Below are 14,691 nucleotides of genomic sequence, written 5' to 3'. Positions count from 1 at the left end.
CAATACTGAGATGTTTGGGGAAAACCAAACACAGCATATTGGCACAAACACCTCATATCAACTTACCATCCCTCAGGGGACCAGGGCAATGATTTGGGCTTTTCTTTCACCTTTTTGTCTGTCTCCCTTCCCCCAAATGAAGATTAGAAATCGTATCAAAAACAACATACCAGAAAATACATGCAGTTTTTATAAAACGTGCCACAAAACTAGAGGCAGATGGTAATACCTTATAGCAGGGTATCATTTGAGGAATGTTTCAAGGTATCAAAAGTTGGATACCATTCAATCCCTATTACAATCTAAACCCAACCTTACAAAAAATAATTCTATCAATCTTGCATAAATATAAAAAAACTCTTAAGAGGTGAAGATTATATAGAGATCAAAACAAAAAGACCTAACTTGTTTCCAATATCCTTAATGCACTCTTTACTTCCTGGTGTTGTCATCTTGATATCATATTTATACAAACAGAACGATCACTTTCCACTGACCTGCACGGTGTAGCCGCCCACAGTAGTGGCCCGCCGGGACCTCATGGACCGAGAGCCCTGCCTGCCAGCCACCAGGAAAAGCTCAGCCAGTCGCTGCTCCATGAGACTGGCAAAGCTCTGGTAGTTGGCCTCCAGGGAGGAGCTGTCCACATCCTGGATCACTGAGCAAGGAGACAAGAAAGGACAGACACATTTATGGGGGGAAAAAAAGAGGCATTCAGGCAGACAAATAGGAGCAAAAAAAAAGAGAGATGGACGAGGGGATGAACGTAGGATTGGAAACAGAAAATATAAAGTAGAAGAGCAAAGCAGGAGAAATGGGTCCAAAAAAAGTTTGAGGAAAGACAAAAAGCCATAGAAGTTAGATATGTGATGAGTGCGACAATAGAGATGATGGACTGTCTTACTCCTGAGAGCTTCTCTTACAACAGGCCATAAGGGAGATGGATCGGTGGACAGACATCACACACACACAGAAGCATCATTCACAGCCATCCCTGATGTGAAATTATCTCTCCCTCTGCCCCAGTCAGAAAGCTGTGAATTATACATCAATATATTTTTCCCAGGAACAGAGCAACTAAAGTGACTCTGAGCTGAGAGAGTAAAAAGAAGAATGGATGGATGGAGGTGGATTGTTAAACATGCAAAGAAACATGCACAGCTGCATGCAAAAGGGATTTAAGTAATTGCTGTTTTATCCAATCAATGCAGCATTCAGTTAATGCTGAACCTGTGAGCATGTTCAGATTACCTGTGATCACCCAGTAGTTCCTGGTCGCTGTGGACGTGTTGAGATTATGGTACTCAAGAGCTGGTGAAAGACAAAGAGACAGGCAGAGGAAACTCTTACTTACTGTTAAATCTCCAGGCGACTACCTATACCTGAATCACCTGATTTATGGGGTTTGTTTGTAGGCCCTTGAATAATCTCACAAAATTAGAACTTTCATATAATTAGGTAATAAGTAATGCAAAATCTATCTATCTATCTATCTATCTATCTATCTATCTATCTATCTATCTATCTATCTATCTATCTATCTATCTATCTATCTATCTATCTATCTATCTATCTATCTATCTATCTATCTATCTATCTATCATCAGTGAATCAAAGTGGAAAGATCATCTTTTACTAGAAACCAGCAACAGTCAGGTATTCCTTGCAACATTTCTGGCAGAGGAGTCAAAGGGATAATGACAATAGTTTTCCAAAAGCTAAGTAACACCTTCAGAGAGCATATAAATAAATATCAATAAACTCACCAGAGGTTCTCACATAGGCTTTTTTAGCCCTTCACTTGTGCAGTTTTTTTGCCATGGGGAGGTCAAAGCACTGGACTGTATATGACTTTAATTTTGAGGCAATTTGCTTCCTCTTTTGTCCTCTAATGTACCCGTTTTCCATAAGACCCAAATAAAACCCCAAACGGTGGGAAAACATCATATTCAATTCTTTGGACAAAGAATGGGGTGTTGCCCAAGTTAAAGTGTGTGTGAAGGTGGATGATCAAATACTTATTGCAAAATTGTCCATCCATCCATCCATCTATTCATCCAACTATTTGCGCTATCAAAAGAGTAAATAAAAGAACCGAGATGAATAAACACTTGCAGTTCTAGATTTAAAGCTGTCACTAAAATAAATGGGCAGCTCAGACAAGAACTGGTGCCATTTTTTTGCTTTATCAACACCAAATAACATTGCAGATAAGAAACACAGCACAAACTTCTCAGACATCGGGGGAGCTTCTTTTCGATTGACACTGTGCATCCATACCTTCAATAAAGAATTTCAGGATAATAAAAAGGATCTGTTTTTTTATTGTGTGGAGCATCCATAACAAAAGCACTGACCCATGCTGACTATATAGCACGTGCATGTTGTTTTCTGGTGATGACTCTCACTTACTATCATTTACAGCTCAATACAAGGAAACAACTAGGCTAAAACAAAAACAATTCTTTCCGTAGAATACATTATTTCACACTATTTTGCATGTAAAAATTAGACTTCAAAATAAACATTCTTCAGTTAATATACGGAGAAACAGCCTTTGAAGTCATGCACAGAAAATGCAACATTGGCAAGTTTGTGTGAAGCTGCAAGGCTACAAACGCCAGGTGCTTTCTTTCTTGCTGCTCTTCACTTTTTTATTCTGTCTGCCTGTTTGTTTCCTGAAATACCTGCTCCTTCATGTCCAATCAGCTGTCTCCATACACAAATATCATGACACCTCTGTCTTTCCGCTTCAATCTGAGCTCTGTTAATCTGCCAACATTGTCCTCCCTATTTCCAGCTAACTATAGGGCCAGGTCAGAACTACAGCAAGCAAACTTTATCTTTAACCAGTGTTTCTTTCTTCTCTCAACTGCCTTCCAGAGACAGGTAAACAGTATGAGAGCACATTTACATTCACTGTGCTTTCCTATTTGCTTAAACGAGCTCATATAAGCACTTGAGACAAACAGCACTGGAGTGTGAAGCTTCAGGGCCCTCCCTCTGTGCTCTTCAGAGAATCTGTGCAATGTGCAGATTAATCCACCGCATTAATTTTATCAGCAGGGTTGTTGGAAATTTAATTGCATTAGGCAAAAAGGAAGAAGAGGAGTGCAAAGCAAAATCTCCTGACCAGGTCTAATAAATGTTATTCATAATTTATAATTAAATTCTTAAAAACATTAAACAATCAGGCTTGGCTGGGCCAACACACCAACAAACCCAAAGAAGAGCTTAACTGAGAACAGCATGGAAGGATAAATAGGTTAAAAACCTTTTCACAAATAAATATCTCCATAGTGTGGTGTGCATACGTACTGAGTGCCATTTAATCTGATTCTATTTAAAAATTCCACTGCTGCAACCAATCAGAAGTCATCAACTTAGTTAAAAGACTGCCTGCGTGACATTTAATCTCAGTATAAATCCAGCTATTCTGTGAAGGCCACAGAGGTTTGTTCGAGTACATTAGTGAAACAAGACGATGGAAGACAGCAGACAGGTCAGGGAGAAGATTGTGGGCAAGTTTGAAGCTTAAAGGCTAAAGTTATAGAAAGCTTTGAACTCCTCACAAAGTAAAAGGAGGAAAAATATATTCCAACATTTAAACTTTTTGGCCTGAATGTAAAAAGAAGAAACTAACACTGCATATCACCCTGAACACACCATCTTCAGTATGAAATGTGGTGGCAGCATCATGTTGTGGGGATGCTTTGCTTCAGCAGGGACAGAGAAGCAAGTCATTATTTTGGGAAGATGGACAGAGCTAAATTCTGGAAGAAAGCCTGTCAGAGGCTGCAAGAGACTGTCTTTAATTTATTAAGTGATTTTAATAAAAAAAATTCTAAAAATGTAACATGAACAGAAACACTAGAAGGATCAAAACTTTATAATATAATTTGTCTCTTCATCAAACTGTTTTGTTTAGGCAAGTATTCTTATGAATGAGAAACACAAGGCATACATCCACAGATGTAGACTTGCTACAAGCAGACATGCCACTCTCTCTGAAAGCTAATAAAATTTATGGTACGCAGCATCCCCTGGAAAATTAACCAATAATGCATGCCTGACAGGACAGGACAAGGAAAACAAACTACAGTGTTTTGTCTTCTTCATTATGCAGTGCCAAAGACAGATTTTTATTAAAATGTAAAGGCAAAGGAAGAAATGCACTAAAATTAACTTGGTACAGTATGATATAAACATGACATAAATGCACCATAAAAAAGCATCCTCAGCATGCAAACAGACTCATGAGTCACATAAATGATTGTCCATTTATCCTCTGAAACTAACTACCATCCAATTCGCACCTGAACGATCAGCTGATATCACTGACGTCATCATTCACATCCAACCATTCCCTGTTATTTATTTCAGAGCTAGAAGGATTAGGCAGTTTTTAGGAGAACAGGAAGGGTTTCTGTGGTGATGCTAAGTGGGTTTGGATGTGACCACACACACATGTTGATGTTTGAGCTCTTTGGGTGTTGAGAGCACACCCCAACAGATACTAATCTAATCTCACTCTGCTAAAATTAGCTCATCCGGGGAACACGGACAACAGACTGCCCAAGGCAGGGTTGAGATGATAGACGCTCTGCAGCTGTTTGCCCTTTTAAAAAAATCTCACAGATGGCATCAGAAGAAGGGATGGAATATAAACTGAGATCTTCTGGCCCAACTAGGGGTTGTGGGTAGTTGGAATAAAAAAAAACACCCACAACAGTTGTGAAAAGGGCAACACTAACTTGTAAAATATATGCACAGAAAAGGAAATAACCAAATGATGTTGCAAAGAAATACAAAATGAAAAAATTGCTGTTATTCCTCCTATCCCCCTCAGTTGTTTTTGAAAACTAAAGTTATGATCCCATCCTGATAATAAGCATATCATAACCCTCAGTGCTTTCCAAACCTCAAATAAGCAAACTATTTATTAATTTGACCCTTGGAGGAGTAGATTCATGCTGAGCTGAACATCATACACTCATTTGACACATCAAACAGCATTTTAACTTCGATGCTACAGTCCCAGTCGGTCACATGTGACCGGCTGCGTGTGGTGCCTAATTCTGGTGAACAGGTCGGCACTGTTGCAAAAATCAGTTCTTCATGCAACTCTTTAACTTATGCCTAAGTAACCGAAGATTTCTGGTCAAATGTGTCTTTCATGTCTTACAAGTAATTGACTAAACCAGTAGTTTAGCAAAAATTAGTACATAGATTTTATTTAAAGCCACTGCTTGCCAATGCATTTGATTTTTTTTTATATTATGGAAAACAAAATGTTTGTAGTACATTTTGGATAATTTAAAATGTTATTAAATTGAATTTTAGCTCTAATTTTAAACAAATACAACCTTTGCAAGAAAGCAGTCAGCTCTTTTACAGGTTAAAACTCTTCTAAAATCTGTTCTTCAAACTTTGTGTATAAATACCCGTTAGTAACTGAAGTTCAAAGTGTAGCCTCAGTTCTGCCTGCTATACTTACACATTTTAAGTAACATATGCTAAATCATGAATCATACATTGCCCTGCGGTGTACTCTTGGGTCCTGGGTAGTCAACCTTCCTGAAGGGACCAAACAAATATTCGTTCAGTCTGTCTCAGCCAAAAGCTCAAGCAGTAGCATAGAGTGACCAAAAGACAATAAATGTTAGCAAACCTATTATTATATTAGGATGGGGACTGAATTGCTTCTGATGTTTCTTTCTCTGGGAGAAAAGCAAACAACAGTAATGTTAATAACCAACTGGATTTAGCGTTTCAACTTCTCTATCAAGCCTTTCCTCTTGATTTAATAGTGATGCACTCGTCTCCTAGCAGTGCTCCTCCTGAGCCTTTCAAGACTGCAATAAAACTCCAGGATATAAAACTCCTTTATAGATTCCAAGCTATGCTCACCACACTTGTTACTCTTACTGCTGCTGATAAGTAAAGAAAAACACCATCCCTAAAGTATGGATGTAGGTTCAGCGTTTATACTTTTTTTATCCTCTCCAGCCTGAGGGTAAAGTCCCAAGTTAGGGAGCAACATGATGTGGGTTTTTTAGATGTATACTGTTTAGTATGTCCAAATCATTTATGAGTGTTTTTCCTTAAAACATATTGCAAAAGGTGCCTGAAATTATGCCAAGTACTTCAGCATCTACCCTCCTACTACTACTGAACTAAAATGAAGAGAAAACATTAAAATCACCTGAAGAACCTGCTATCAGCTGAAGATCATTTCCAGAATTAAAGGACTAATATCCCAGCTGGATTTTCAAAATTCATCTATGCATTTAGTTTTAGTTGAATTAATTACTGTAACAATGTTTTCACAGGTCTGCCTAAAAAGTCAACAAGACAGCCGCAGCTGATCATGGCTGGGTCCTCACTAGGACTAAGAAAGTAGAGCACATCACCCTAGTTCTAAAACCCTTAAACAGGCCCCCTTTATCTCAGACAATAGACTTTAAAATACTTCTGTTAGTTCAATAATCACTGAATGGCTTATTATGACCAAATTATATTACATTAAAGATTTGTTGTTATTCTATTAACCTCCCTGACCAATCAGGTCTTGTTGTTCAAGTCTGCTCTGCATACCCAGAATCAGAACCAAACATGGAGAAGAATCATTGAGTTCCTATGTTCCACTAATCTGAAACCTTGAGTTCTTTTAAATCAGGGTTAAAACCCCATTTGTTTAGAGTTTCCTTTGACTGCTCCATTTAAACTATTTTCTGAAACTTAATTAATTTCAGTCTATAGTCCAACTTTTCTTTACCTGACTGTTTTATGCCACTCTAATGAACCTTTTTGTTTTTTTCCTTGAGTTTTCATCATGCAAAGCACTTTGAATTGTCTTGTTGCTGAAATGTGCTCTACAACTAAACCTGCCTTGCCTAATTTAATAAAATTTTCCACTTACAGTTTGACATCTGTCAGTGATTACACATGGATTACAATTATATCTAGGATGAAAATTCATTACAAGACAGCAACAATAAAATGATTATATAAACATTCTGATATAACTGGAATAAAATAAACTTCCTATTTGCTGTGTTTGATTGACGTCAATTGACAAACAAGAAAAAACTTTTTATTTTTATTTTATTTATTATTACTTTATTCCTTTTCCTTTTTGGTGTTACTTAAATGTTTTAGAACAACAAACAAATTGCAATATCAGGCAAAGATAACCTGAGAAAATATAAAAAGTGGTTTTTAAATAATTATTTTATTTAAAAAGCTATCCAAACCAACTCTGGTCACATAAAAAATATAGCTGATAGTTAGTGAACTACATGTTTATGGTTTAAATTTTACCAGACCCAGGGTCGAAAACTGCCCAACCGGTATAAGAAATCATTTAATCAGAACACGTCTGTCAACATGAAGTAGGGTAAGAGATCTTTAATAGCAACATAGGCCCTGATCTGAACTGAAAATCAAAAATCGTCCACAAATTGCTGATTGGCGCTTCTCTAGTTTTGAGTGACTTGTTTTCCGTTTTTCCATTCAGTCAGTTCTGGAAAACAAATATATGGCCCAACTAACACCCCATTAAGAGAAAGTGGAGCTGCACTTACGCTCGGCGATCACCAGCGGTGGGTAAAACAGGAAGTATCCCACCAGCTCTGCAGTCAGCTGGTTGAGAAGACCACTGGATATTGTCCCATTAAGAACTGAATCCTGGTTTTTCACCACATACACCAGTGTAACAGAGGGTGAGCCAGACTCCTGAGACACACTTTGGATCTGAGGACAAACACACCAACATGAATTAAATATGCTGCTCTGTGCCACACACAAGAAAATCCAGAAAGATTTCAGATTTTTTCCAGCATTTGTAGCAAAAACTACTGCGCCATATTATTAATTTACACATTCATACAAAAATACCTACAACTATAATGCCAAATGTCAAAGACACGCATAAAAAATGCACACTGGACCTTCAATGAACATGATTTTATTCTCTCCATAATAAGGCCTGTGTGGTTTCACCCAAAAGTAAAGGAACAGAGTCACAATGGCAATGTGGACAGCGATACAAGATACAGAGAATTCCCATCACATTTCTCTGCAAGCGTTAATATTTCACGAGATAAATTATGAATGGAGCCTATATCTGCGTTTGCTTGTTGAGACCTACTTTATGGTTATGACTGTGTGTGCATGTGCAGTGTATGTTCTTCAAACAGTAGAAGATTTTGGCAGAAAAATATGTCTGAAATATGTATGTATAAAAACTAGATTTATTACAGTTTGTTTATTCAGAAGCTACCCCTTCAGTCTAGTGCAGAGTGTTACTATAACTGTCTTTTTTTGTGAAACTTTGTTTGAAAAAGTCGCCTGGCCACAGTAAAAGAACCTATATAACGAAACTGCACCACTGAGGCAAAAACAAGTATAAGTAAGCAAGTATCTGAGCTGGTGTGAGAGGCTGGAAATCTACCTGGATCTGTATTATAAATGTTAATCTGAATAGCATGCTGCACGCAGACGGGACACATTTGGCTGTCGGCCTTATAAAAAGCCTCAGTGCACTCATCCCCTACCTCCACTGTGAGTCTGTTGTAGGTCTCCAGCACTTTATCCTGAGCCTCTTCAAAGGCGTTCTCTAGCCGCTGCTCCAACATCTGGACAAAGCTGCACGAGTAGATGTTGTCTGTAGGCCCAACAAACCTCAAAACTGCAAACCAGGCAAGGAAGAGAAAAGTAGAGATTATTTATAAACCATCTGAGTCGTCAGAAAATAAAAAATCGCCTTTTGATTACCAGTGGTTCTCCTTCCTAAGATCTGGCAATTTAAAAACACCGTGACTTTTCTTGTTAAGGTTAAGTTTTCTTGTAAAATGCTATTCCATACATGGAGGTACGTGCTTTAAATCTGATGCCCTGTATCTATGTTGGTGACTCTTATTTTCAAGTACAGCTGCACTATCGAATCGCAATCGTAATCACAACATTAATGAGGGCATAATTGCAATAAGGACTGCTTGGATGCAGTCCTTGGTAGGTTATTATATTTCAAGGGATATGCATTATCACTTTGCAAATAATTTAATTGGTCAGTTAGTCGTAATTTGATCCAACCTGGAGTTTTGGATTCAAGTTGACAAAATGCTTCAGCTCACAGAAAGTAATAGTGAAATTGTGAAGATGGAAAACCAGGAAAAAAGTAAGAGAAATGTGTGTCAATCACCATCAACAATGTCATGATAATTATATATTGCAATATCTCAAACATTTAAATTCCTAATATTATGAAGCCCTATTTGAAGTAACAATGGAAGTAGTTCTTGAGTTGCCCTGTTTTATTCACAGTGCTGACAAATAAAGACTACTTGACAACAAAGTCTTGTCCTTCCCAGTGCTTACGTCTGTTCCAGATGACCAAATGACATATTGCATTGCAGGAATTGTGATGAATACTGCAATAAAACCTCCCAGTATATTAGCATGCAGTTGTATGTGAAGCAGGGCATTGAAGCACAAACAAAAATCAATCTCCAAGTTGTTCAGCTCATTAACCATAGATACGTTTGCCAATTTACAGCGCCGCAGAACAATTTGCATAAGATTACCAACTGGGTCAGCAATGTTTTTGCCTGCAGAGTGATTCAGACTCAGGGACCAGTGAAGGATGTTGGGTCTTTGAAGGAAGACTGCACTCATCGGCACCACATTGTTTGAATTTAGGTCAGAACATGTCTCCACCTTCAGTACTGCAGCCTTGTTTAGAGTTAATTCACAAAACAAAAGATAATAAAGATGGAATGGTGCAAGAAAATAGAGGGCAGTTGGTAACATCCATAATCTGCTGATGGACTCAATATTGTTTACCCTGAGCTGCACCTCCCCACTTCTGATGGAGAGCTGCTCATTTTCGCTGTTTTCAGTTTAGATGGAGGCGATAATCCTCTTCGTTTGCCTTGCTTCTCAGGTTTATCAGTCACACAGACATCGCTCCAGAGCACTGCTTTCAATAAAACCAACAACATATAGATTCCAGATACAAAATGATGGATTGGGTATCTTAGCCACAGTGCTTTTACTTTAAGGCCTCAGATAGTGATTTTTTGTTGTTGTTGCTGAAGATGTATTAGCTTTAGGTTCAGGCCAGTCTTTACTGAGTATTAGTAACAGCAGGCGGTACTGTACATAGTTCCAGGTTTTCAGCTGCTGTCTGCCTAATGTTCTTCCCTCTCCTGCTGTTTACTCCACCATTTTAACTTCAAATTTACATTTTCTTCCAAATTAAGTTTATTATTTACACCATCCTACTGCCTCTGGTGCACTGCCTGCATTTGGGTCCTCGTTTTGGATCCTCAACAGCTACTTTCTACTCCAAACAATTTTTAAAAAGGCTTGATTATTTAAAGTTATAATACATAAGGTGCTGTGGAAAAGTATTCATACATCTTGAACTGTTGCACATCTGATCACTTTACAACCATAAACATCAGCAATTTGTATTGGGATTTCATATGATAGACCAACACAAAGCCGTCCTGTTGGTAGTATACCAAAGGTCATGTAGGCGACACAGCGCACATAAAAATCAAGGTGCTCTGGTTAGATGAGACCAAAATTATTCTTTTTGGCCTACTTGCAAAATTCTGTGTGTGGAAGAAAACTCCAAATTACCCTGAACACATCATCTGCATAAAAACATGGTGGCGGCAGGATCATGCTTTGGGGAGGCATTTCTTTAGTAGGGATAGAGAAGCTGGTCAAATTTAAATATGGATGGAAGCTAAAAACAGGATATTCCTAGAAGTAAACCTGCTCGAAGTTGCAAAAGACTTGAGACTGTGGCAGAGGTTCACCTTCCAGCAGGAAAACAACCATTAACAAAACTAGAGCTAAAATGCTACGGTTTAAATCAAACGTTTATGTGTGAGCATCGTTCAACCAAAGTCCAGGCCTAAATCGGATGGAGAATCTGTGGCAAGATAAAAACTGATGTTCGCACATCCCTTCCATTCAGACTGAGCGCAAGTTTTACGCAAAGAAGAATGGGCCAAAATGTGAGTCTCCAGATCCTGTTAGAGACATACCCCAAAGGTTTTGCAGCTGAAACGGCAGCAAAAGGTGGTTTTACAAAGAATTTACTCAAGGGAGGTAAATAAAAGTAAAGGCCACACCGTTCAGATTTGTACTAATGAAAAAAAAACTGTGTATCATTTTCTTCCTCTTCACATTTCTGCACTACTTTGTGTTCAATGGAATTAAATTCCAAAAGGATAAATTGAAGTTTGTGGTTGTAACGTCACAAAATGTGAAAAAACCCAAGGCGTATGAATACCTTTGCAAAGCACTGTAAGACTGGCTGTCAGGGTTTGTGTAGTGGAGGACCCCAGAATGCAGACTAGCAGGCAGCATGACGGTAAGTAAAGGTTTAATAAACAAAACTTAGTTCAGTGGCAAAACAGACATGGGCAGGCTGGCAAGACAAGCTTGGCATGAGTAAAGGACATGACATGAATAGAGATGAATGATCCAAAATGTTTCCGCAAGGAATGAACAGAACAGATGTGTATATAGAACAAGAACCAGGTGAAACGAGGAGACTGAATGCTAGGTGCAGGTGAACTGAATGAAGTTAATTGACAGACAGGAGAGAACACAACGTGACTGGAGCAAAACAGAAATTCAAGGATATAAACTAAAAGAAACATAACTAGAAAAACATGAAACTAAAGCATAACCAGATCCAAAAACCTAACCTGACAAAACATGAACTAGAAGACAAAAACCAAAGCATGACCAGGAAAATAACGGAAGCATGATTCAAAACCTATCTATAATAATAATAATAATAACCCAAAAACAAAAACACAAATTGTGACACTGGCACTTCAAATACAGATTTTTCATCATTGCCACTTACAATGAAACAAATTTCAAACTATTCTCAAGCAAAACAGGACTTAGAACTGCAGAGCAGTGGAATTTCTTTATGTCAGTCAGCAGATTCGCAAAGAAGAATTTTGACCAATTACTCTGTACAGAAATCCCCATATTTTTTGGTGGTCAGAGGTCTGGAGGCTAGATTGGCAACTCCTAGGCCTTCTTTAAGGCGCATTCACACTGCCAGTCCGGTCCAGTGATCAGTAAAAGTGATAAAATACACACCTTCAGTTGGCTGAGTTTGCTTCACACAGATTTTTTAGACTAGACCAAGCAAAGTCAGGCAATACTCCACGTAGCCCCACGAGACATTTTCAAACTCTTTTGCCTTTGGGTTCGCACTTTTACTCTGCTTTCCTCTACTACTTCTTCTACTCATATGCACCGCTTTTACGTACGTTACATCCTCTCTTCCTGCTGGCCCTGCATGCAATTTACACTGCAAGCAAATCCCTCCAGGGTCTGGATTAACTGTGCTGAGACCAGCAGTTGTAACCATGCCGGGGTACGGTTCTACGTTTCAGAGTCCAGGACGGATTCACACCAGCAAGATCTGCTCCAGAAACTGGACTCCTTTTTAGCTTTAAATTTGTGTGTTTTGGGTGTTGGTGTGTTTTGCTGGTGGGCTCATCTGTGATGGCTTAGGGAAGAAGATTCACATGCAGGATTATATAGTAGAAAGCCCCATCTATTGGCTTCTACATGTGGTGAAGTTCTCCTGTACCCTTAGGAGAAAAACAGATCCAAATCTAAAGTCTCCACCTCAGTGCTTGATTTTGGAGATTGTGTTCTTTCTCCTGAACCTTCTCTGAGTCATTTAGATGTTCAGTTACAACCTAGAAAGGGACTGTACATATGCCTAACGTGTTAAAACAAGTGGCCGCAAGATTGCAATCCATCACAGCGCACTCTGTTATCAACTGTGGTCCTGGTGACTATGATCTGAACTGCATTTAGATCATCAACAATCTCCTTTCTGTAGTTGTGGGATCGTCTATTGCTTTTTTCATAATCGTATTCATCCCATGCATGGAGCTCCAGACTGAGGGCGTTGGAAGTTATTTTACATTTCTCTCATTACGAAATAATCAGATCACAGGTTGTCACCTTCTCACCAAGCTGCTGGCTGATGGCCTTGTAGCATATTCTAGCCTTGTACAGATCTCTTTTCCTGCCTCTAGCATCATTTGACCGTTCCCATAGAGATGAAGGAGTGGTAATAGATGAAACTGATTCTGGTCTGACGGGTGTGCTTGTGCTTCTGCTACTATGTGAGCATGAACTGTAGTGGATCTGATACTTATTTCACTCAGCCAAACAACATGGTTTAATCATTTACTTTGTCTCAGTTTCTACGGTGAGGGAGGCACCTTCATACATGACTGCATGATGATCGCTTGAGATGGAATCCATGGATTACAAGCTACACAGATTAAAATAGAAATGCAACAACGAATTTGAGCCCACATTGAAAGTAAAGTGATGAAGGAAGCCCACCTCACTGTATGTTTTAAATGTGGTTTTGTTTGGTAATACAAATCTATTTTTTTCATATTATCTTGTTAAAATCTGAACCAACATGGATTTAACATGCGGAAGAATATCATTCTAGTCTGAAAAAGTATTTTCTGACATACAATCTCTTAACTGTAGTGATTTTTCTGACCTTGCTCACACAAAACCGTGTGTGTGTGTGTGTGTGTGTGTGTGTGTGTGTGTGTGTGTGTGAGGCTTAAGAGGTAACTGTGATTGGACCAATTTGTTCTGCAATCATGGAGCTCTGTATGGGATTTAAGGTATCAAAGAGGAGTAATCTGAATTGTTCTAATTTTGTCACCGTTCTTTTCTTCCAGACGTCATTTTCATCTATCATGTCATGAAGTCATGTAGCTACGTTTCCTTTTACGATCAAGCTTCTGTAATAAAAAGCCACTAATGCTGGATTTTAGGGGTTACACTTTTTAATGTTTATCATAGGTTTCCTCACCTGTTTTCAGCTGGAGGTGAATGTGTGGAGCGCTGATCCAGGTCACCACTGGAACCAGAACACCCTTGACCAGTGGGGTGTGCTGCCTGATGTCAGACAGCAGCTTGTCAAAGCCGTAAACATTCAGCGCTTCGACGACCATGGAGGAAACATAGACAGTTTTCCCGCTGGTCACGTAGTAACCAAGAGTCAGGTTGTGGGGGCTGCAGTCTTCTCGCTCTACCTGTGACAGAGACAGAAATCCAAGAATGTCTATATTCATGCAGGCAGCATACACAGTGTCATCCAAATTTATTGACAACCCTGGTAGAAGTGTAAAAAGCTTTAAAATAGGTTTATGCTTTATTGTAGTAGCACAAACTCACACAGGCAATTTCTGAAAATAAACCTTTAATTTGAGTCATTTTGTCACTTGGGAAAAAAAGATTCCATTTTAACAAAATCAGTAGAGCCACATTTGTTGCCACTCCCAATAATTCCTATAAAATGAATACAGCTGAAGCATTTTAATGATTTACTATTTCCCTGAGTTATAAATTAGAGTTGCATGATATTAAGAAATCATGCAGTGATATTAGTTGTGATAAGTCTTTTTTTTCCTTTCTTTCTCTCTCTCTCTCTCTCTCTCAGCTGTCATTATGATGCATCCACCACTGTGACCTGCAGCAAACTGGGCTCTGCCATCTGCATCAGGTTTGAGCTTCTACTGCAGTAAAACTCCATTCATCAGTGTCAATATATTATTGTCCTGAAAAGTGCAAACTCCTGACACCTGAAATTAAACATCC

The 14,691-nt window shown here is 38.7% G+C and overlaps 1 protein-coding gene across 4 annotated transcripts in view; it reads right to left on the bottom strand.

Annotated features, from left to right (window-relative positions):
- The window catches only part of kiaa1549la (KIAA1549-like a), a 126,048-nt gene that overhangs the window by 59,893 nt on the left and 51,464 nt on the right, over window positions 1-14,691 (bottom strand). For all 4 annotated transcript variants that reach the window (XM_047347800.1, XM_047347809.1, XM_047347817.1 and 1 more), the window contains 5 exons: window positions 13,904-14,126; window positions 8,559-8,692; window positions 7,587-7,755; window positions 1,252-1,311; window positions 498-658 (listed from right to left, as the gene is read on the bottom strand). In XM_047347800.1, coding sequence (XP_047203756.1) covers window positions 498-658; window positions 1,252-1,311; window positions 7,587-7,755; window positions 8,559-8,692; window positions 13,904-14,126 — 747 coding nt within the window. The remainder of the gene's footprint in view (window positions 1-497; window positions 659-1,251; window positions 1,312-7,586; window positions 7,756-8,558; window positions 8,693-13,903; window positions 14,127-14,691) is intronic.

The sequence above is a fragment of the Girardinichthys multiradiatus genome, chromosome 2 (assembly GCF_021462225.1).
Source record: "Girardinichthys multiradiatus isolate DD_20200921_A chromosome 2, DD_fGirMul_XY1, whole genome shotgun sequence".
Lineage (NCBI taxonomy): Eukaryota > Metazoa > Chordata > Actinopteri > Cyprinodontiformes > Goodeidae > Girardinichthys > Girardinichthys multiradiatus.
This window is presented reverse-complemented; position numbering and strand designations above follow the sequence as displayed.